General features: G+C 43.6%; 1 protein-coding gene across 1 annotated transcript in view; it reads left to right on the top strand.

The window, feature by feature from the left end:
• CDKAL1 (CDK5 regulatory subunit associated protein 1 like 1) overlaps positions 1-24,348 on the top strand; it is a 730,510-nt gene extending 706,162 nt beyond the window's left edge. The window contains exons 16-17 of the mRNA XM_061398740.1: positions 11,285-11,439; positions 13,697-24,348. Of these exons, the coding sequence (XP_061254724.1) occupies positions 11,285-11,439; positions 13,697-13,712 (171 nt within the window). The 3' untranslated portion in view covers positions 13,713-24,348. The remainder of the gene's footprint in view (positions 1-11,284; positions 11,440-13,696) is intronic.
• The last annotated feature ends 842 nt before the right edge of the window (positions 24,349-25,190 follow it).

Below are 25,190 nucleotides of genomic sequence, written 5' to 3'. Positions count from 1 at the left end.
TTCTCTTTCCTTGCTATTCTTTGGAACTCTGCATTCGAATGAGAAGATCTTTCCTTTTCTCCTTTGCTTTTCGCTTCTCTTCTTTTCACAGCAATTTGTAAGGCCTCCCCAGACAGCCATTTTGCTTTTTTGCACTTCTTTTCCATGGGGATGGTGTTGATCCCTGTCTCCTGTACAATGTCCTGTAGAATGTCACAGCCTACTAGTATCCACTAATAAAATTCACTGTTACAGTTATTATTTTTTGTATCAAGTATCATTACCTGTTTTCATTCTCATTATAAATAATCCTCTAATGAAAATTTCATGGACCGATCGTTAAGACAGCTATTGTTATTTCTTTCATATTGGTGCTTGGAGAATGACTGGGTTAAGGATATTCACTTATTCATTAAGCAACTCCTTATTGAGTGTTTACTATTTGCCAACAACTGTCTTAGGAGCCAGAAATAACAACCAGAATAATAAGACACATTTGGTGTCTGCTCTGGTGGAGCTTGCACTCCAGGGGGAGATGAAAAATAATTAAACAATTACAGAGAAATTGAAGAAGAACAAATTCAGATGGTCAACAAACATAAAAAGATACTCAGCCTCCCCCTGTAGCAAGGGAAATGCAAATTAAAATATCAATGAGCTGTCCCATCACACCTATCAGAATGACAGAACTAACCCACAAACACCAAAAGCCAGCCAGGATATGGGAGAGATGGGTGCTCTTGGACCCACACTGCTGGCTGAGACATGAATTATTATCACAACTTTTTAGGAAAGTAATCTGGCCACATTTATAAAAAATAAAATGCACATATACTTTAACTCAGCATTCCTATGGAAATAGTACTTAAGAACATAACGTTTGAAGGGGATCAGTTAATGAAAGAATTTTAATAGAATTTATTTATCAAAATTTTAAATCAAAACATAGTTGATTTACAATGTTGTGTTAATTTCTGCTGTATAGCAAAGCAATTGATATATATACACACACACACAATCCTTTTTTTAATATTCTTTTCTATTATGGTTTACCATAGAATATTGAATACATTAATAGTTCTTTATGCTTTACAGTAGAACCTTGTTGTTTATCCATTCAATATACAAAAACTTACATCTGCTAACCCTAACCCCCCATTCCATCCCTTCCCCAAACCCCTTCCTCTTGGCAACCATCAGTCTCTTCTCTGTACCTGTGATTCCATTTCTGTTTCATAGACAGGTTCATTTCTGTCATATTTTAGATTCCACATGTAAGTGTTAACATGTGGCATTTGTCTGTCTTTCTGTCCACTTCATTTACTAGGATAATCTCTAGTTGCATCCGTGTTGGTGCAAATGGCATGATTTCGTTCTTTTATACAGCTGAGTAATATTTCACTGTGTATTTGTACCACCTCTTCTTTATCCATTCATCTGTGTTTCTGTGTCTTGGCCATTGTAAACAGTGTTGTTGTGAACATAAAGGGTGCATGTATCTTTTTGAATTATAGTTTTGTCTGGATGTACGCCCAGGAGTGGAACTGCTGGGGCAGATGGTAGTTCTATTTTAAGTTTTCTGGGAAACTTCCATACTGTTTTCCACAGTGGCTGTACCAGCTTATATTCCCACCAACAGTGTAGGAGGGTTCACTTTTCTTGACACCTTCTCCAGCATCGGTTATTTGTAGACTTTTTAATGATGGCCATTCTGACCAGCGGGAAGTGGTACCTCACTGTAGTTTTGATTTGCATTTCTCTAATAATTAGCAGTGTTGAACATCTTTTCAAGTGCCTGTTAGCCATCTGCATTTGTTCTTTGGACTTCCCTGGTGGTTCAGTGATAAAGAATCCACCTGCCAATGCAGGAGATATAGGTTCAATTCATGGGTCAGTTTCCTGGGATATAGGAAAGATCCCCTGGAGAAGGAAATGGCAAACCACTCCAGTATTCTGGCCTGGGAAATCCCAGGGACAGAGGAGCCTGGCAGGCTATAGGTCATGGGGTTGCAAAAGAGTCAGACACAACTTCGCAACTAAACAAGAATAACAAATTTCTTCTTTAAAGAAATATCTGTCTTGGTGTCCTCATTTTTAAATTGGGTTGTTTGCTTTTTTGTTGTGAGTTATATGAGCTCTTTGTATATTTTGGAAATGAAACACTTGTTGGTTGCATCTTTTGCAAATGTTTTCTCCAATTCTGTAGATTGTCTTTTCATTTTGTTTATAGTTTGCTTTGCTGTGCGAAGCATCTAAGTTTGATTAGGTTCCATTTGTTTTTTCTTGTCCTTGTTTTTATTTCTATTGCCCTGGGAGACTGACCTAAGAACACATTGGTATGATTTATATCAGAGAACATTTTGCCTATGATCTCTTATAGGAGTTTTATGGTGTCATATCTTATGTTTGTGTCTTTAAGCCATTTTGAGTTTATTTTTGTGCATGCTGTTAGGGTGTGTTCTAACTTCGTTGATTTACATGCAGCTGTCCAACTGTCCCAACACTACTTTCTGAAGAGCCTTTTTTCCCCACTGTATATTCTTGCCTCCTTTGTCGAAGATTAATTGACTATGAGTGTGTGGGTTTATTTCTAGGCTCTCTGTTCTGTTCTGTTCATTGATCCACATGTCTGTCTGGAGCACAGAATTGAAAGTAAGTTAGCTGTCATGCAGCAGACGAGTCAGCTTTCAGTCCTGGGGCATTCCTCTCTCTGCTTCTCAAGCATTCCATCTGTATGATGGGTAACTTCTCTCGACCTTGTAGGATGCTCAGCAGGATACCACGAGGTGAAATAGATGAAATGGCCCAGCAGGAACCTGTCACAGGAAATCCTCACAAGGTGTTGCTTGATCTAAATCTGCCCACTCAGTCTCACAGTGAAGTGAAGTGCAAGTCGCTCAAATAGTGAGGCAGGAAGAGCTGTGAGGGAACTTGGGAAAATGCAAGGCCTGTTGCCCAGGGGAGGTCTTGACAGCAGCCACGGAACCAGAGCCGGAGCCTGAGGGCTGGGCAGGCACTTGGTTCTCAGCTACATTCTTTGCATACTTTTCGCTGCAAAAAGTTGAACCAAGTACAAGAAATTGGTGACTGTGCTAACGGCCGGGAGAATGAGGAACTGGATGGGGTGAAGTGCTCCAGAGGAATGTCTGGCACAGAGTTCTTCTTTCCAGAACTTTCCAGCACTGGCAGGTGTGAGGTTGTGCGGTCACCACCAGCCTTGCCAAGGAGATTCAGCACTAACCAGGGAGCACAGAGGGGAAAGTCCCTTGCGTGCCAGTCACAGAAGAGGGCATGATGAATATCAGCTCCAAAGATACTCTACAGGCATCAAGGCTTGGCCTGTTACAGAGGTGCAGTATGCTGGCCAGCTCTAAAGGATGGGGGAAAAAAGTGACCAGACAAAGCCCGTCCCCACCATTCTTTTTAGAAGGTTCGGTGTGTACCAAGTGTCTCATAGCACAAGGGGAAAATATCTGAAAAGACAAGGAAAGGGGAGAGAAATCCTGCCTTATGTCCATGAAACTGAAGCCTTTGAATGTCGTCCCCCGGCCCCATACGCACCTAAAACATGGTAGGGCTCCCAGCCTTCTTTCAAATCCAGCTTTAATTGTGCTGCATGATGTTTCTGTGGTGTGCTTTGACCTTGAGGTAGAAATCTGCTGCCAAACCATGCCCAGGCCCAGTTCTCCTGAGAGAAGAAAGGGAGCTAGTGTGATAGATGGATGCGTCCTCACGTGCCCCAGCTATGAAAGCAGAAGGAGGCAAGGGCAGCCTTGAGTCTGCAGGTAGGCGAAGGTCAGAGGACAAAGGGCAAAGGATGAGACTGTGACTAAAACACGTACTTTGGTTTTGAGTTCTGAGGTAAAAGCCTTTTCCAGATGGGCCTCCTTCCTTCTCCTCCTTTATTCTTCACCTTCCTGGCTTGATGACCTCATTGTCTCAAGTTAAGTCATGGTGGAAACCCTGTGAAGTAACTGACCTCCCACAAAATCCTCCTGTCCTCACATCCTGTGGTCAGCACAGGTCTAGGTAATCATTAATTAACCTTTTAGTGCTGGCTGTTTCTGTTGGCCACAGATATACAAAGGCTTCAGTATAAAAACAGTGTCATGCAGGAGACCTGGATTTGATCTCTGGGTCAGGAAGTTTCCCTGGAGAAGAGAATGGCTAACCCACTCCAGTATTCTTGCCTGGAGAATTCCATGGGCAGAGGAGCCTGGCGGGCTAGTCTATGGGGTCGAAAAGAGTTGGGCACAATTGAGCAACTAACACACATTCACACACATAAAAACAGCAGCTCAATAATTCCCCATATTTATGTGAAAAAATATTCATAAAAATGGAAGGTACTGTAAATTCAATAGCTTTTTCAAAAAAAAAAAAAAAGAAATCATGCCAGAATTGCTGTTGGTAGAACCTCAGCACTTTGGGGAGATTCTAGGCCTGGTTCTCCTAGTGTTTATGAAGACAAGTAACTTTCCTTTTTCTCATACATAAAATGAGGAGGTTGAACTAGAAGATTGCTATGGTTCATCTTCTTCTAAAAAAAAAAAAAAAAGACATTTTTCCACGATTCTTCTGCCTCAAGCAACAGTTAGGGATTACCAGATTGAGCAATATTTGGGACACACTTATTCTAAGAAAACGTTCGTTGTTTATCTGAAATTCAGATTCAGCCTGGTGTTCTGTATTTGTATCTGGCAACCCTACAGCAGTTACATTTTTGCTAGGAGGAGAGCGGCTGACCCGGGCTCTGCTCTCTGACCCGGGCTGGAAGCAGGACGGATGGAAGGTGCCTGTGAGAATGGGCTCTCTCCCACCCGATCGCACTGGTCACCCCGGCTGCAGAGCAAGAGAAGACCCCACTGTCCCACTCAACTTTTCTCTCATCAGGGACGCAGCAAATTAAAATCTCTCCAGATCTTTTTAGGCAGAAAAGCTCAAAATTATATTTAATTTGGTCATGTTTCTTTCTTTCTTTTTTTTTTTTTTTTTGAGTTGCAGAGAACATTTTCTTTCTTTAGGTTCATGCAATGAAACTCATGAGATAAACACCCTTAAAGTGGCACTATTTTGAGGCTTCAATGAGTATATGCTGATTCAATAATGTTTTTTTCCTTACATTTTCTTATTTTTATTTTTTAATTATTTTAATTGGAGGCTAATTACTTTACTATATTGTGGTAGTTTTTGTAATTTGGCCACATTGCTAATCGGCATTAAAAAACAAAAAAGTAATAACTCCTTTTCAGTATAAGGAGACAGTTTTTTCCTCTTTCTCCATGGAATCAAGTTCTAGCATGTAACCAAGGAGGTAGGTCCTCCTCAACAAAACAATCTTGGACACAGTATGCATTGGAATAAAATTCACTTTGTGAGGGAGACATACAGAAAAGATCTTCACGACCCAGATAACCATGATGGTGTGATCACTCACCTAGAGCCAGACATCCTGGAATGAGAAGTCAAGTGGACCTTAGGAAGCATCACTACGAACAAAGCTAGTGGAGATGATGGAATTTCAGTTGAGCTATTTCAAATCCTAAAAGATGATGCTGTGAAAGTGCTGCACTCAATATGCCAGCAAATTTGGAACACTCAGCAGTGACCACAGGACTGGAAAAGGTCAGTTTTCATTCCAATCACAAAGAAAGGCAATGCCAAAGAAGGTGCAAACTACCACACAATTGCACTCATCTCACACGCTAGCAAAGTAATGCTCAAAATTCTCCAAGCCAGGCTTCAACAGTATGTGAACCACGAACTTACAGATGTTCAAGCTGGATTTAGAAAAGGCGGAAGAACCAGAGATAAAATTGCCAACATCCATTGGATCATCGAAAAAGCAAGAGAGTTCCAGAAAAACATCTTCTTTATTGACTATGCCAAAGCCTTTGACTGTGTGGATCACAATAAACTGTGGAAAATTCTGAAAGAGATGGGAATACCAGACCACCTGACCTGCCTCCTGAAAAATCTGTATGCAGGTCAGGAAGCAACAGTTAGAACTGGACATGGAACAACAGACTGGTTCCAAATAGGAAGAGGAGTCCGTCAAGGCTGTATATTGTCACCCTGCTTATTTAACTTCTATGCAGAGTACATAATGAGAAACGCTGGGCTGGAGGAAGCACAAGCTGGAATCAAGATTGCCGGGAGAAATATCAATAACCTCAGATATGCAGATGACACCACCCTTATGGGAGAAAGTGAAGAGGAACTAAAGAGCCTCTTGATGAAAGTGAAAGAGGAGAGTGAAAAAGCTGGCTTAAAACTCAACATTCAGAAAACTAAGATCATGGCATCCGGTCCCATCACCTCATGGCAAATAGATGGGGAAACAATGGAAACAGTGAGAGACTACTTTCTTGGGCTCCAAATGACTGCAGATGGTGACTGCAGCCATGAAATTAAAAGACGCTTGCTCCTTGTAAGAAAAGCTATGACCAACATAGAGAGCATATTAAAAAGCAGAGACATTACTTTGCCGACAAAGGTCCATTTAGTCAAAGCTATGATTTTTCCAGTAGTCATGTATGAAGGTGAGCGTTGGACTATAAAGAAGGCTGAGCACCGAAGAATTTATGCTTTTGAACTGTGGTGCTGGAGAAGACTCTTGAGAGTCCCTTGGACTGCAAGGAGATCCAACCGGTCCATCCTAAAGGAAATCAGTCCTGAATATTCATTGGAAGGACTGATGCTGAAGCTGAAACTCCAATACTTTGGCCACCTGATGCGAAGAGTTGACTCATTTGAAAAGACCCTGATGCTGGGCAAGATTGAAGGTGGAAGGAGAAGGGGACGACAGAGGATGAGATGGTTGGAGGGCATCACCAACTTGATGGACATGAATTTGAGTGAACTCTGGGAGTTGGTGATGGACAGGGAAGTCTGGTGTGCTGCACTCCATGGGATCACAAAGAGTTAGACATGAGTGAGCAATTGAACTGAGGGTGACATACCCAACACCTCAGGGAAATAAGGGTGCTCTAAATCTAGAAGCAGGATTCACCTTTAGAAGAAAAATGGGATGAGATTTACATTATATAGCATTTGATAGCTTATAAAAATTTTTCTTACATTGTTTGAATTAATTTTTTATCAATAACCCAGTGAAAAGTCTAGGTTTTTCCTGGTAGCTCAGATGGTAAGGAATCTGCCAGCAATGCGGGAGACCAAGGTTCAACCCCTAGGTCAGAAAGATCCTCTGGAGAAGGGAATGGTTACCAACCATTCTTGGTATTCTTGCCTGGAGAATTCCATGGACAGAGAAGCCTGGCAGGCTACAGTCCACGGGATCGCAGGGTCAGACACAACTGAGTGACTTAACGCTTTTCAATGAAAAGGTTATTCCATTAGTCTTATTTTACAGGTAAAGAATTTGGCTTAGAAATGTTACATTTCTTCCCCAAATCACCCAGCAAGTCAATGGAAGATGGGGCTTGAACCCAGGTTCTTAACCACAGTTTCCTCCATCTGCCTGCTGTCTAAGAACTGTTTTTCTGGAAGAGTCACATATTTCTAGGGTCCCCATGGGATTTGGAAATAAATTTTCAATGCCTTCTTGATGCTTTTGACAGAATGGTAACATGCCCATCCTTACACAGGCCCCTGTCCTGGGCCAACCCAGCAAGCCAGGACAGAGGCTCTGAGAGCTGGCTGATCAAAACCAGCCAGGCTGATTAGCATTATTTCCACAGATGAGGAAACTGCAGGTCAGATTGTTGATATCAGAGCAGGCAAGCCACTGCTCGCCTCTCTCCCTCCAGTGATCAGGCCGTGCTCAGCCCAGGCAGCCCGGGAAATCCTCAGAAAAGCGCACATTGTGAATAGAAATGGCTTATGAAAAAAGTACACAGCCCTGTTTCTCATTTCTGTTGCTGATACGGGCTCACACCCTGCGTGTGTTTGGTGACTTAGTAATGACTCCATTGCCATTGATCCGATTCACTTCTGTGGTCTCCGCATGGGTGGACTGGGCTGGGTTCCAGGCGTTGTTTATGCCAGGAAACTAGAAAATGGACCAGAACTCTCATATAAGCTTCGCCATGCTGCTCGGAAAAAGAGCTGCTAGTGTTAGGGTTTTGAATACTGATGGCATTGTTTTCTCTTACACGAATAGTCTTAAATGTTTTCCTGTTGTATTTGAAAAGTACGTACTACTGATTTTATATAGTAATTAATTAGTTAATTTAGCTCTTGAGAAATAAATCTCTCACATCCCCTTACAATCTGTGGGTATCCCGTTTGTCTTTACTCATTTATATGCTTTACACATTTACATATTTTTTGATCACCAATGAAGAAGAAGAATAAAAACTTACTGTAACGACATAGGACAAATGACTTTCGGAAAACAGACACCAGATGAGATTATGGAATGAGTTTTTAGATTCTTCTTTCACTCTCATAAATATAAAATCCCTTAAAAATTATAACTCAAGGGAAACCTCCAAGTTACTCAAGCCTACTTCTAAAACCCAGTCTCCACAACTGCGTAACAGTCTCAGTTCTTTCTAGCTGTTGACAAACAACACATATTAACATAATTGAGATAATTAAGGGCAGTGCCAGGTACTGTTATGCTACAGGCTTCTGCAGAGCAGGGGCTGCCAGTTTCCGCTCCCTCCTAACAGCCTGGAAGGCGTGGAGATTAACACCTACAAAGTGTGGTGGCTTGAATTTAGATGAGGGGAGAGAGACCGGCTGCTTCCTTTGATTAAAACATTACAAGAATAATTATTACAATAGTGAAATGGCTTCGGCCTTCTGTTAACATTTTTTTTCCTCTCTCCTCTAGTTTATTCTGTATCTCTGGAACTTTTTTTCCCCCCCCTATTCCTCCATATGGCAAATCACTGTCATTGAAAAGTCTTCTACTTCAAGTTGAGAACATTTTGTATGGTTTGAATTGGTGGTCCACAAGACAGGGTAATTTTCATTGTTGCCAAGGAGAGGAAAATATTACTTCTGGAGAGCCAGCAGGTATTGTATTAAACAGTTGTACCCGCTGGAAACAAATTATTGCCTTTATTCGAAACTACCAATTTGAAGTCGGATGTGTTCATTTTAGTGGGACATGAGTCACAGGACCAGCTAGGGCTCTTGTGTTGACAGGTTCCTCAGCAGGTCAGTCTAGACCCAAATCAGGAGAAACACTGAGCCTGTTGGCTGCTGTTTTTACATCAAGGTTGTAACTGCTTTTAACTTGCAAACTGATTCCACCATCACTCTTTTCTCTGTCTCAGGCTCTGGAATATTTAAGAAGGTTTAGAGGAAGGGAGATACACATATTGAGCAGAATCCAAATGCAATATCCATGTACTTCTATTTCAGTTGTGATTTCTACAAAATTATTGCATATATATTATTGCTGCAGCCTCTGGGTCCCCTCTGTGATATGAGATAAAAGACAGTCACTGCATTTTTGCAAAGGACAAAGACACTCTGGCTTTATTTCTAAAGATCTTGTGATCCAGAACTTGGTTCTGTTCTTGGAAAACAAATACAGGCTCAGCCAAAAGTAGCACGAGCCATGTTATCAGCTGATATCTCCGTTCTGTATTTTTAGTGGGCAAATAAAATCTATCAGGACAGTGTAATTTAGAAGGGTGGAGAGAGCCGCATAATTTCCAGGGCTGGGAAAAGAGTTCTCTGGAGCATTTTTGATGGAACTGATCTGTTTTGGCAGTAACCTTCAGCTTCCTTTTTTTTTTTTTTCCTATGTGTGGGTTTGTTTGTTTTTTTTTTTTTAATGGAAAAATACAGCACAAGACCCTGAAAGTTGAGAAGCAACTACGGAGAACACTGCCTGTTGCTCTCTCACTAAAATTTGTTTTCTGCTGCCTCCTTGCTAGAGACGTGTTTACTAATAAAGCGCCTTCCTATCAGAAACTTAATTGAATTGAACTTATTCATATCTTGGAGGAAAAGTGCCTTTTGGGCATTTCATTCCGTCAAAATCTGACATACCTTTTGACCTAATTGATTAAAACCAAAAAGCCCTCCATTTAATCATATGAGTTGGGAACCCAGATCATTTTCTCAGGAAAATCATCCTCCTCGATTCTCCCCTGGAGCCCACTCTACTCCCTTAGTTTCTCAAGGGAGATAGAAATCAACTTTGGGTAAACCAGCACTTTTTTGAAGATGGTGAAAATGAGACAGAATTAGAATACCATACTAGATTAAACGGGAGCTGGAATAGGGAGGGTTTGCACCTTCAATTCCAGATCCCAGAAGTTAGCCACACAGAATCTTGTGTCCAGAGCCCAGAAACCATCTACCAAAGACATGTGCTCACTGTGTGGAGCAGAGTGAAAGGATGGAGCTGACTTTGGTAGCATCGCATCAATTCTTTCTTTGTGAAACAGAAGTGGAGTCCCTGGTGAAAGGTGGTGACCACCTCCAGTTCCATTTGATTTGGCAGGTCCGTTGGTCCTATGAGAGGATGCCCTTCCTCTTCCTCTCCTCCCCAATCAGTGAGACCGAGGGAGATGCTTGTTGCCTCTTCCATGTTCGAGGGAGCAGCTGAAATCAGATGCACGTGGCAGGAGTTGTATAAGGTCTGAGTACTTGGAGCTGGAGAATTGCAGAAGCTTAACTTGAATATATGCATCTGTGTGTGTGTGTGTACATTTGAAATTTAACAAAAAGTACAGTAAGAAATAAATACCTGTGTTCGTTTCCTTTGCTGTAACAAATGATCATACACTGGTGGCTTAAAACAACAGAAGTGTATTCTCACCCTTCTGAGGCTTGAAGTCCAAAAACAAGGTGTCAGAGGACTGTCTCTCTGAAAGCTCAAGGGGAGAACTTGTTCCTCACCTCTTCCAGCTTCTCATGACTGTGGGCATTCCTTGGCTTGTAGCTGCATCACTCTAATCTCCACCTTCATCTTCTCATCACCTTTTCCTCTGTGTGTCTCTGTGAAGGATACTTGTCACTGGATTTAGGATCATAATGATATCCTCATCTCAGGATTCTTAATTACATCTGCAAAGACTTTTTCCCCCCCCAAATAAGGTCATATTCACAGATTCTGAGGTTTAGGATGTGGGCATAACTTTTGGGGGGCCACCATCTTGCCCACTATGGTTCCTCAAACTTGACTGTTTGCTCCGAAGAAAATGTTTGGAAGTAGGTGTGATATTGTAAACTGGTTGATTAATTTGCATAAATGTAGTTTTTTTTTTCTTTTATATGCCTTAATTTATTCCCCAAAGGTTTTAAGGTAGAAACATAAGATCATGCATTGTTTATGAAGAGAAATGATTTTTATTCTAGACTCGTATTGTTCTTGCAGATACACATAATGGTTGGTGGGAATGGCAAGCCTTTCTCAGGCACCTCCAAGCACAGGAGCACTCATTTCACAAAAGGAGGGAGAGGATATTTCTCCTACTGTCTTGCCCATGTTCTACCGAGGACTTTGTCATCCCTACTTTGCCGAGTCTCCTGGTAAGCTGCTTTCACAGGTTCTTTCAAAGGCAGTGATTCTCTACTTTTTTGCAACTGCAGACGCTCACGCAGTCATGTTTGTTGACTCCTGCCCCTTAAAGGAAGTTAAGGAGAGAAATGTCCTCAGCATCCCAGAATATTGCCTGGCCAGTTGGCCAAAGATGAAGAGACAGAGGACCTCAACTGACCAGCACACATTTCTTTGGTTTGCACCATGCTGTGCAGACACAGGCTCAAGGGAGACGTGGCGACCAGGATATAAAATGATAACCATTCTCCCTTGTTCCGTGTGCATCTTGCCCCTGTTCCCTGAAGCCATCACTGCCCATCTTTTCCCACAAAGTGTAGCCCTCTTAGAAACCTGACTCACAATCCCTCTTAGGGATCATCATATTTTAAACTCTAGATCCCCACAGATGTGCCCCAGTGTGCTGGTCCCTAGTCTTGGATTTGCTGATAAGCTGGACGTGAAGCTCATGCTTAGACTGGAGCTTCAGTGGTGGACTTAAGTCCTGGTTTTATCAGAGGAGCCAGCACTGGGGATTGAGGAGCATTTGTGCCATTATTAAGACTCTGAATTTGGTTCTTCTCCTATGACTGTTCCTTGAGTATTGCCGTTGCGGAATCCTGGAGGGAGGTGGGGTATTTGTAGTCAGGATGCAGACATTCTTGGGTTTCCATTCACAGTGCCTTCAAAGTATCATCAAGCCCTCTTGCAGGGGACATTCACTTCTTTGACTGGCTCAGTGACGTATTATACTGATTATAATTGACATCTGCCATCATAAAAAAGAAATATTTCTTCAGAATCTACAGACTACAACGAAACCCCATACAGTATCTTAGCACGGGCCTCTGCCCTCTACCTGAGAGATCGTGAGGGAAAGAAGCCCAACAATCAACCTGAATCATGACTAATCAGATGAGCAATTCCTACTGAGCAGGAGAAAAAGCAGAAGCGGATATGATATGAGCAGAGCAATTCATTTCCCTCTCCACTTCTTTTAGTCACCTTGATTGTGTTGAACTTGACCGTATGATGGGCCCTATTTCATTCTGTTATCACTCTGCTGGATCAAGGTTTGATCAAATCCGTAGTCCATCTGAGGTGAGCTGCCATGGGGTCTTAGCCTGTTTGATATCCCAGTCTGACATTTCTTCTCTGAAGTGTCTTCTTCCTATAGCTTGTATTTATACTTAGTGAAGGATTTCCTAGACTCCGATCCAAGAAGCATGAGTCCTGAGAGCTGTTTTGACAAGAAGAATAAAAGGGGGTCTGGCGTCTAATATGTTTGGAAAACTCAGCATGCTGTAATTCCCTACTTGGAGATTCATAACAAGCATTAGAAGTCTCCTTGACCTTGGTTAATGTGGAATTTCCCAAACTTATTTGATTCCAGAACTCCACTTTCAGGTAACACCTATTAATAGAGGCACATTCTGGAAAACACCAGCCTGGTAGGAGATATGTTGGATTTTGAAACGAAAGACCTTTGTCCAACTCACCTCTGTGATTTTCTGTTGTCATCAGATAAGGTACTAGTGACCTCGATTTGCCTTGTATATAAAATGAATGTATACAACACTGGCTTATCTGCCTACCTGGGGAGTGAGAAACCAAGGTGTCTATGAAAGCACCTTTAAAATTATAATGACCGTTCAAAAATAGCTCTGTGTATGTAGATCTAGAACAGCACATTGAATCTGCTCCCATTCCTGATTTTGTAAATAAAGTTTTATTGGCACACAGCCATGTTCCTTTGCTGTGTCTATGGCTGCTGCACCAACAACGGCGGAACTGAGTCACTGAGACAGGGACCATATGGCTTACAAAGCCCCAGCCTGGAGTCTGGTTTGAGGGTGCCCAGGTGGCTCTGACCCCCTCACCAAGTAGTTCAGATGTTAAGGTCTCTAGGACTAGCTGGAAGATGGTGAAATAACTGCACACAGACTTTCTCTAGATAATAACTTGGGTGATGAACATGCCTGGACACTTACAGTAGATTCTAGAAGGTTGCCCAGTCCACCCCAAGTAGGAGGAGGAGCCAAAGAGCTTGCTACTCCAGGCCTATGGAAGGGGCAGAGGGACATTTGTCACAAATGCCTTATTGTCAATTGCAGCCAAGGACGTGATGTCTCTATGAGTTTCTGAAATCCTGAGGAACCAGAAACAGATATCTACTTGCAAGCACCCTTCTCAAAGGATTAGCAGAGTGTTGAAATATTGTGGTCACCTTTCTTAACATTTCATCCTCAGGTCCTCCCTGGTGTGAGAGCTGGTATTCAGGACCCCCGGTACCCACCACTCAAACTGGTGGAAACACTCAGATCAGCATTCTGAAAATCCACCTCAAGGATTTTTCTGGAACTTGGCACCCTGAACTCAGCCACTTTATGTTCACAAAACATTCCTGGAAGAAAGAATGCTGTCTACTTAGTTGGCGGGTGAGTAACACGATAAGAGCCTTAAGGCCGGGAACTGGATGCTGGTCGTATCACTCAGACCCCCTGTTTCTGGTCTCCGCAGTCAGGAGCTGCTAACAGCATCTGGCGTCCGTAACTCTTGGTGGAGGAATGCTGGCCAGGCTATTTGTGGCGCCTATCTCTGAGAGCACACTTAAGACACCTCATACATCTCCAGCCTTCCTCCCCTGCTCGCGTGGGTGCGTCGGCGGTGATTGCGTTCATGACGGGGAGGGATGACATGCGCCGGAGAGTCACCGTGACCTTTCAGGGCTCTGTTTGTCTTCTGAGAATTGCTCTTGAGAGTGTGTACTTACTTCTAGTCCCCAAGGATCTTAAAAATTCAAAGAAACAGGATGGAAATCACAACTTGAGAGCTGATTATCATCCTGCCCACTCTCCCCTGCAGACTCGTCAACTCCCCTGAGCAATTTAGAGGCAAATGGACTTTCCTTCTGCTTGGGGTTCACGGCCCTCTTCAATCTGGGGGTGGTTTTGTTCCCCAGGACTCCCTGGCCTCCCGCGATGGACAGGTGGGAGCGTCCCTCTCCCTTCTCCTTGCCTCACTCAGGCTCTTCTCTTCACCCCTCAAGCCCCATTTTTCCTGACATCTCTCAGCCATTTTATCTGAACCTAAGCTCTACATTGCAGTTTAACATTTAAATAGATCCTATGACTTAGAGTCCCCTTGAAATACATATGTATTTTTACTTTCCTCTTTCCAGCAAGAAACATCAGCTTCTTAAAAGCAAAACCCATCTACTTCATCTGGGCCTCCCCATCAGTCTAAATACTACCATATAGTAGTTTGTCAGTAAATGCTGTTGAAAAAGGAGAATTTTGAAGAGAGGTTTCAGGGTCTCTCTAATGACTACATTTAGAAAAAAAATGCCAGGTTTCAGAGAGCTGCAGTGGCAGCTTCAGTGTGAGCCGTGTTCATTCCAGGACTTGGATGCGTCTGGCAGGCCAGGGGTAGGCCACCAAGACCTATTTGCATTTGATCCAAGGAGTTTCCTAGGAAGGGAGTCACCCTCGAGGAAGAGACAGAAAAGGGCTGTGATATTTGGACAAGGCCTTAAGCCAATGAGGGACAGAAGGGATTTATCAGTTTCCTGGCACTGGCATTACAAACTGAATGATGTAAGACACAGTACAGTGTTCTCTCACCATTCTGAAGGCTAGCCGTCCAAGATCACGATGTTGGCAGGGTGGATTTGGACCTGCCTTGTTGCTTTCAGCTTCTGGTGGCCCCCGCATTCCTTGGCCTGTGGCCACATCACTCCAGTTTCTGCCTGGCCTCATGTGGCCATCTTCCTCTGTGTGTCTGTCTTCACATGGGGTCCTCTCTCTTATAAGGACACCAGACATACAGATTAAGGGCCCCCGCCATGACCTCATCTTAACTTGATTGCATTTGCAAAGATCCTATTTCCAAATAAATCCACCTCCACAGGTACTGGGGCTAGGACTTCATCACATCATCCTGGGGGCATAATTCAGCTCATAATAAGAGACATCTTTAATAGAGTTACCTGTTGCTCTTTAATATCTTTCCTTTCCTTAAAGCCTGAGAGGAAATAAGTCAGTAAATCTTTATAAAACATCAAGTTCATATGCTTTTGTTGTATACAGTCAGCCTTCTGTGTCTCTGGGTTCCACATCTACAGCTTCAACCAGCATAGATCAAAAATATTTGTTTAAAAATATTCCAGAAACCAGAAATTCCCTGGTGGTCCAGTGGCCAGGACTCTTCATTTTCACCGCAAGGGATCCACGTTCAATCTTTGGTCAGGGAACTAACATCCCAAAAGGCATGCGGCATAGCCAAAAAAATAAAAAATTTCCAGAAAGGTCCAGAAAGCAAAACTTGAATTTGCCACATGCTGGCAACTATTTAATAGCAGACATTTTACGAAGTATTATAAGTAATCTAGAGATGATTTAAAGTATATAGGAGGATGTATGCAGGTTAGGTGCAAATACTATACCATTTCAAATAAGGAGCTTGATAGCTGTGGGTTTGGGGACCTCAGGGTTCCTGGAACTGACCCCCCTGGACACTAGAGCGGGCACGCTGGTGAGGTTACGGACATCTCCCCTCTTCTGGAAGCTGGTGGAAGCTGAATGAGCAACCGAGTCTGAGAAGAGGCAACCATGCCTACAGCAGGAGCAGAAAAGCATAGGAGCAGAGGTTTCAGAAGAGGCAAGAGGACTGTGTCTAAGCACGTATTGGAAGGTGTAAGACCTCACCAGAGACTACGGGCAACCCTCTTCCTTCCTTTCCTGCCTGCATCTAAGCTTCCCTCCCACCGCCACATTTCCTCTATGGGCGGTCTTCCTTGTTTCTCCAGCTCTCTCAGTCTCACGCTGTCTGGGCTTCACTTCTACCTTTTCTTCCTTATTCCAAGTCCCTATCAAGCCATTTTATTCAGAGGGGAAAAAAATGATTTTCTCCTGTAGAGAGTGTCATCTGTATCATTAGAGTTCTCTTGGCTCTGTTTTTCATTGTGTCGCTTTCAAGGAATGTACCTTTGCCTTGACAAATGAACGACCCCTGCTTGCACTTGAGAGCCCATCTCGTTGCCCAGGGCTGTGGCCCCTGCTCCTCTCCAGATCTGGAACATCCTCTGACCTGCCCCACCCAGGCAGTGGAGGGGGTCAACAAGCCCCTTGGAGCTTTAGGTGGAGAGATCGATTTCTAGAAAATGTGAAGCAGCCCTCTTCCAACCCACTTCCCTCTGGCTTCCCTGTCCCACTGATCGGCAGAGGGTGGAGATGACCAGACGTTTCCAGGTGTCACGAACGCCCTTTGGTTGTAGCAGCTCTGAAAAAGTGAAGTGAAAGTGTTAGTCGCTCAGTTGTGTCTGACTCTTTGTGATCCCATGAACTGTAGCCCACCGGGCTTCTCTAGCCATGGAATCCTCCAGGCAAGAATACTGGAGTGGGTTGCTATTCCTTTTCCAGGGTATCTTCCCGACCCAGGGATGGAACCTGGGTCTCCCACATTACAGGATTCTTTACCGTCTGAGCCACCAGGCAGGCAGCTCTGAACCCCTGCCCAGAACTGTGTGGGTTGGCGCTGTACGTACCTGTTGTTGACTGAGCTGGCTTTTATACATCCCCAGTGAGCGTTCTCAGCACCCTTTTTATTTGGTCACGGGCATCCTCTTTTTTGACATAACAGAAATTAGACTAACGCCAGCCTCTCATTCTGGAGGCCCGCATTCGGTGCCTTGGGGAGAAACCTGTAGTGGAAAGCTGCCTCTACCGACATGGACCCACGGGGCCCAGGGCATCTGCCCCGGATGTGATTCCACGGGAGCAGAAGCCAGGCTGTGGCGGCAGCAACCACAGGCCTGGCACGTCCTGCGAAGCCGAGCCTCTGGGGATCTTGTGACCGGCAAGGTGGGCTGCCGCAGGGGGGTCACAGCGTCTCCTGAGGGGCAGAGGGGGCAGGGTAGGAATGAGCGCCTCCTTCTCCTCCCTGCCACACCTCCAAGCTGTGCCCTTGTTCACCTCCCTGGTACCCAGGCCCTTTCAGGCTGGCACTGATGGGGTAGGAGGATGCTCTGGTCACAAGCATGCCAGCCATACCCCACCTTATGCATTTGCTGTGGGTATAATCAGGGCATCAGTGGGAACTCGACAAACCAAAAGAGTAAAGCAAAGTCCTGAGATTTGGGCAAATATTTAGGAATTGAAAGATCTTTGTTAACATGAGCGTGTCTGCAGATGATATGTTCTTGCATGTTTGTGCTTACATATTTACTTACAGAGGCTTAATCATTAAATCATGTTATCCCCTAAAGATGTTCTCAGCGGCAACAAATCTCTTGGCATGAGATCTCATAGCAATAAAAACCCCTCGTGACAGGCAGGATGCTGCTGGAGTACAGAAAATAAATTTGAAAAACTAGGTTAAAACAGTAGGAGGCACGATAGTCTAGCAGAAATAAAAAGGACAATCTAAGACTGTCACATCTAGATCTTTTTCTGAATCATCTCTGCACTATTTTTAGCTCTGATTGTGTGTGTGTGTGTGTAAAAATGATGATAGCATTGCCTTTTCTCCCAGTTCCTGCCCAGAGCTTCTCCATCTTCCTCGAGTCTGGAATCAATATAATTTTTATTGAAAGGAAACAACAGGATTGAGAAATTGATTCAACAGATTGGGTTCAGAATAAATGATAGTAATGAGGGGGAAGGAAAGAGGAAACTTGGGGACACACAGCACACTCTTTTTATATTTTTTAAAGAGTTTATTGTTACATGAAGTTGGCTATGATTTTTTAGATATCAGTTAGTCAAAGATTAATAATAATATTGCCATGTGACAGCCTGATAGAGGCCCTTTTTCATTAATTACTCAATCACACCATCTCCCTGGGGAAGGTGGAACACTCCCTGTTTTATAGATGAGAAAGCAGAGGCTCTAAACCACCAAATGAGTTGCTTACTTAACTTGTAACCATTGGAGTCTGGCCAAAATACCATGAAATGCATTGGTGGAAATATCATAGATCTTCAATGTGGTTATCCTATGGGCTGTTCCATATCTTCTATCACTTACCCTCCCTTTCCCCAAGAAACTTGCTCTTGTGCTGGGTCCTGTGCTTCATCGCTTCCAACGCCTTAGCTATTTGCCCAGCCCAGGACAGACTGAGAACAAATACAAACTTGTCCTCCAGGTAAATCTGGAGACCAGAAGATTAGGTCACCATGGCTGATGGACCAATCAGTTACTCAGTGACTCAAAGGTTTTCTTGCTTCCTGGCTTTCCCTCCCCATGCAGAGGCAGGCCATCGAGGGATGAAAGTGATGCTGCCTCAACTGGCAGACCCCGGGCAGTGTGTGGACCAGGCTGGCCCCTGGCTTCATTTAGCATTACATGTTCCAAAGGGCTTTATATGTTCCAAAAGGCAGCCTGTGAGACATACAGATGTTAATTGTTTGACATTTTTATTTTATATTGGAATATAGTTGATTAACAGTGTTATGTTAGCCTCAGGTGTATAGCAAAGCGGTTCAGCTATACATATACATGGATCTATTCTTTTTCAGATTCTTTTCCCATATAGGTTATTACAGAATGTTGAATTCCCTCTGCTGTACACTAGGTCCTTGTTGATTAGGGATGTTGCTTTTTAATCTCTATTCTCAAGAATAGAGATGGGAGAACAGAGGCCTGGCTAGTGCGTACGCTGGTCGGGAGCACCTGCCCCCAGGGGTCTGTTACGTGTGCAGCCCTCTCTACTTTACAATCCAGGTGTGGCTCCTGAAAAGCTTTACTTCTTGACTGTCTCCAGCAGCAGCAGCAGCACAGGCTTTGTGAGTTAGCACAGGAGATGTTCGGAAACACTTTTCATTGTCAGGACAATGGTGTTGAAGATACAGGCACAGGCTGGGATAGTCCCTAGGCCCCTCTGCCCTCGACATTCGGGGCTGACGGCTGCAGTCAGCCTGGCCACAGGGCCTCCTCAGAATGGCATTTTGTGTGGCCCGGATGCAGTCACCTGATCTCCACTGGAAAGTAAACAGAAGTTTTCTGTTAGGGTTGAGGAATACACACCTCAAATTAGAATATTTCAGAAAGTGCTTGTTGGGATGTGTAAACAGACCTGGGGTTTTACTCGCCTTTCAAGAACATGCGCTGTGACTGCATGGGTACCTGTTTCCTGGTCAATATTTGCCAAGTCAATCTGGGACTCACTTTCATTGTAACATGTCCCTGCTGGTGAGTGTGTGTGTGTATGCGTGCGTGGGTGCTCGCATGCACACCTGTTATCCAACTGGTTGGCTGAAATTGCATGCATTGACTAATGTGGGCTGGAAAGGGGTCATTGTACAGATCGCTTCTCAACCTTGTGTCACAAAGTAGCTAAACATTCACCATGAAAATAATCAAGAAAGCTGGGAACGCTGGTCATTAAACATTCCCTGGGAAAGCTGGTCATTAAACATTCCCTGCACACCACTGCCTGTAGCCTCTGGAGGCTAATTGAGAATGGCCAAATTGGTTTAGGAGAGTTTGCAAAATAAATCAATCTGCTTACCTCTATTTTTAATCCATAATGATGCTCAAAGTAAGGTTTTAATTTGTCTTATAAGAACCTTAGAGTATATATATATGGCCTCTCAGGTGGCTCAGTGGTAAAGAATCCGCCTGCCAAGCAGGAGATACGGGTTCAATCCCTGGGTTGGAAAGATCCCCTGGAGAAGGAAATGGCAACCCTCTCCAGTATTCTTGCTTGGGAAATTCCATGGACAGAGGAGCCTGGTGGGCTGCAGTCCATGGGGTTGCAAAAGAGTCAGCCGTGACTTAGCAACTAAACAACACCACAACAACACACACACACATGTACACACAAACACATATACACACCAGGTTTAAAAATGCTAAAAGCATCACTTCATGAAATAGTAAGATAATAGAGAGGGAGCCTGGCCAGCTACAGTCCATAGAGTCGCAAAGAGTTGGACACGACTGAAGCGACTTAGCGTTCACACACACACAAGACATACAAAAAACTGAAAAAAATGGAAAATATCATCCTTAGTTCTACCACCCAAAGATAAGCATTTTAAAAAACAGAAATTTACAAAGTTAAGTCACTTGACTAAGCTTTACCTTTAAGAAAGAAAGCCTAGGGAAGCCCTCTTCTTGATTTTGTTGATCAAGAAGGAAGGCCCACTGGACAGGTGACTTTTCAGTCTTTCATGATCACTTAAATGAGTCACAATTCCAACAGAAAATCTGCTTTTCCACGAATTTAAAACAAGTTTGAAGTTGGCCCTCCCTTTGTCTTGGATTCCAGGGTCCAAAAAATTACAAGGCTGTCTGACTTCAGCGTGTTAACAGGAGTTTTAGGGGTTATGAAATAGCAAGATAAACCGTCCTCCAAATTCTCACAGTCTGCCGCATCTGAGCTCCCTGAGAAACTGTTCTCGGCAAGGCGTTTGGTCTTCAGAATCACTGAAAAACGAAGGCTCCTTCCGGTTGCACAACGAGGTCAGCAGTCACTGCGGTGAATTCACGGGCCCGCACAGCGCAGCCGTCAGGGCCTGGCTGGTTCAGAAGCCCGCAGCAGAGCTCATTAGCTGAGACGTGTTTGCTTTGGAACCAAGGCTGTTGTAGAAATAAATCGAGGATCCAAATGTAATAAGAGATGCAGGGCCAAGACTCTCTCTTCTTTTTAAACAGCGCTTGCAACTTGTTACCCTGCCTCTGATGCTGTCACCCTGCCATTGAGCTGAACTCACTGCATCTGGCTCTGATTAAGTCACACGAGGAGATCCAACCCACTAGCCTTCCAGGGCACCACTGCTGCCCCTGTCCTGAAAACGCACCCATGTGAGCTCACCCCTGATGCCTTGTGTAAAGTCAGGCTTGTGACTCTTCCCAACCTGTAGGATAAGTGTAATTCTTCTATTCTAGAACTTGAAGTCCATAGCAATAGTTGTACAGAATGTTGATGGCTTGGAACTAAAGTCCCTGCCCTCATGATGGGGACATCAGGGGAGAAACATCAATTCATAAGGCCCAGCAGAACTCAGATCACAGAGCAAGTGTCATGAAACCCATGGCTAAAAAAGCTTCCACTCACCAAGAGTGAACCTAATGTAGACTAGGGACTCTGGATAATAATGATGTAGGTTCATCAGTTGCAGCAAATGTACCCCTCTTATGTGGAATGTTGGCAGAGGGGGAGGCTCTGTGTATGTGGGACAGGGAGTAGATGGGAACTCTCTACTCTCTATTCAATTTTGTTGTGAACTGCTCTTAAAAATAAAGGCTATCTTTTAGAAAAGCTTCTATATTCAAAGGGTGGGAAGAGGCAGTTGCGAGAGTGGTGACATTTCTGGCGACACTCTTGAGTATGTGTTGAGGGATGCACTGGACCCTAAGTCATTAGAGATGAGTTTTCGAGAGAGAGAGAAGAGCGAAGGAAGGAAGGTCATTGGTAAGCCTTTGTTTCCAGTAAACACATTCACCCATTGGTTTCCAAAAGTTTTCAGTTAAAAGTGATGAGAGAGGGAGAGGTGATTTACATTCAGTATGGTGCCTTTGACAACATTGTTTGCGGAAGATTTGATTCGTTTCAACGTGATGCAGTAGAGGTAGAACAAGGGAGACAGTCAAAGGCCCAGAGATCTGCAGTGTGACTTCCTCCTGCCAATCCACAAATCTCTAGCAAAACCTGTAAAGAAAAGAAAATTAATAAAATGCCTGCCTTGGAGTCATCAGAGAACAGGCTGAGTTTTGTGTTCAGGGTGTCTCAGGGGGTCACAGGGACAGCTCCCAAGGGTCTAGGAGAGTGAAGCCAAGAGAAAAGCATGAAAGGGAGTATGATTGTCGTAGGAAAAATAATTTTATTAGTGCTGGTTTTCTTAACTATGGTAATGGTCAATTTGAGGAATATTGTTACAACCAGAAAGATCCCTCTGGTGGATATATTATACCCAAACCTAGAAATTGCTGACATCAACACCAAAGCCAGATGGTGGTTTCTAAACTGGTTTAATAATAGAATCCAGTGTTATCACACAGAAGGCCTACAACTACTAAACCAATTTAATCTGAAATGATGCTCAGAAGGTATAATAGCGAGAGACAGGATAGCTCCAGTCATATGGGAAACTACTCACGATCCATTAATGTTGGAAGGTTATTGTAGAAACAGAGACATCACCTGGGGTTTGACTGTTTATTGTTAGAAGATAAATTGAACCACACCGGGAGGAAGTCATGACATCTGCTAAGTACTTTGAACTTGGCCAGAAAACCACATATCTCTTCTTGGTGACTGATGTCTCCAAGGTGGCTTTGATAAGACTTACTGGTTTTTAGCTCCTTCATAATCAGACAAGAAAGAAGGTGGCAGGATTTTAGTACGATGCTCAAAGATACTTGTGGGAGAAACACATCATATATGTTTATATTAACTTTCTCTTCTGCTAGATGTGGAGCGGATCTGAAACATCTTTGTGTTGGGTGACTGGGAGGGATGATGGGGGAATGCGGTTTTTCCAAGGTGTGGATTATTGATCCCGCATACATTTAGGGCCTCTGAAGGGCAGGGCCATTGTGGGGGAAGGGGTGGGGTTTCGTAGGACATCACAGCACCGCCATCCCTACTGATAAGCTTGGCACTGAGGGAGTGGAGCCAACAGTGGAACCACTGGACTTTGAAGGGATTATGTGGACCTGGGGAAATAGTAGCAATATGACTCCCCTGGACTAAGGACCAGGCCCTCTTCCATTTTCCTAGGCCCAAAGACATGTTTTAAAACCAAGCTAGTTATCCTGCCCAAGCATCTATATCAGAATCTACCTTCAACTGCTTCCTTGCACGTTGTTTCCAGCTGGAGCTGGAAACAGGTGACCTCTTCCCAACCTCCCCCAGGGTTAAGCTCTTGTTGTCCATGGCATGTGACTACTACTTGCCCCTACAGGACTCCTTAAGAAGTCTTTAGCTCAGTGTTTCTCAATCGTGACTGCAAATTTAGAGTCACCTCTAGCCATACTTATGCTCTAAATTTGGACTGGAGAGGGTTTGGTATAGACAGGGGTTGATTATAGAATTTGGACTAAAGCATAGCTCAGATGGTTCTAATATATAGCCAGGGCTGAGAACCACCCCCTTCGCTGAATCTACATCTGGGTTCTGCCCAGGGTTTATCTGATCCTCTTGTTATATTGACTTCTATTGAGTTGACCTGGTATTGACTCCCCAGTGTGCCTGGGTTCTGATCTTTGGTATTTATTTGTCTTGTCTCCCAACCTATTGCCCACTTGTCCTCTGAAACTTGCATTCTTCTTCACAGTCTTCTGGAAAATGGCTTTTCCTGCAGAAAAACCCAATCATATCAAGAGGCATTTTAGTAGGATCTTTACTTCCAGAGACCAGAACATGATTTTCTGGTTCCATCTGCAGTCTCTGGATGAGACTGAATCTGAAGCCCAGGGGTGTCCTGATAGCACAGTCCCAAAGCTGTAACAAAATGTCTCTAGGGGTCTCGCTGTCTGCATGGCTCCCTGAGTTCAAGACCCAAGGTTGGAAGTTGTGTACATGCAGCTTCCAAGGCTCTCCAGCTTAGAGCCAGCACTCCAGTTATAGAATTTTATACACCTCAGAAAGGGTGGAAAAACAAGGTGATCACAGTTTACACTTTGCCTAAGTAACACGTTCTCCCAAACGTAGGAAATTTTTGCTTCAGAAATGCCCAGCCTCTATTCTGAGATACTCCTGTATGGTGTTTAAACTTCATCATTTCACTGTTGAGGAAACAGAAAGGACAATGGGTGGCTTCCGGAATCTAGAGCAAGGTGAAACTCTCATAAACCTTTATTAGACCTCACTAATCCCTTCCCTGCTCTGTGTCTGTTATCCTGAGACACAGGCTTTGCTGGGTGACAGTTTAAAAAAAAAAAAAAAAGAGTGAGAACTTCCCATGTCTCAACAACTTTGGTTAAAACCTCCAGGAGCCCTGGTCTCTTGCAAGTGAGACATTAAAAAAAAAAAAGAAGAAGCTTAGGAGTTGTGAACTCTTCCTTTGAAATTCTCATTTGCTTTTGAACATTCCCCTCTTCATAATGTAGGAGACTCACTTATATTACCCACGGCCCAGGCTGACTAGGAGAGATTTTCAGTTCTACAAAGCTAGCCTGGTGTTTTGTAGGATTATATCTTCTTTCTTAAGTCTTTTTTGTGATGTAGAGTGATGGGTTTTCCTGAGCTCAGGTTCTGAGATCTGAACACACCACCCCTAGGTTATCAATCTGAAATACAGCTTTAAAAACCTGCATAGATAGGGTGGTATGTGAAAAACCAAAACCAAAAACCCAACTCCCATACGTGAACTTTGTCCTCAGGAGATATTGAATCATATGTTTGCTAAGTTAGAAATATTATTTAAAGCAGCTTTATTTGTTAAATTACTCTCTGTTCATTACATGAAGGACACATACAATTTAACAGTAATTTTCTAGCTACTATTCCTTTGTTATTATGGGTAGTGATGCTAATTTTTCAAGAAACTGGTATGGTGATTTCGGTAAAATACGGGTTTAGGCTGCCTAGTGAAATTCAATGAAATCAATAGGAACCTCCCGTGCTTGCATCCTGAGCATGGAAACTAAGGAGGTGTCAACACACATACATTTCCCAGTAATGAAGCTTCAAGATGTGCTCCTTAATGGAAGATAATCAACTGCAATGCAAATTTAATGAACTCTGATTTTGAAATGCAAACCAAATCCAGTATCCCACAGAAGATTAACATAGTCG

Source organism: Bos javanicus, chromosome 23 (assembly GCF_032452875.1).
Source record: "Bos javanicus breed banteng chromosome 23, ARS-OSU_banteng_1.0, whole genome shotgun sequence".
In the NCBI taxonomy this organism is placed as follows: Eukaryota; Metazoa; Chordata; class Mammalia; order Artiodactyla; family Bovidae; genus Bos; species Bos javanicus.
This window is presented reverse-complemented; position numbering and strand designations above follow the sequence as displayed.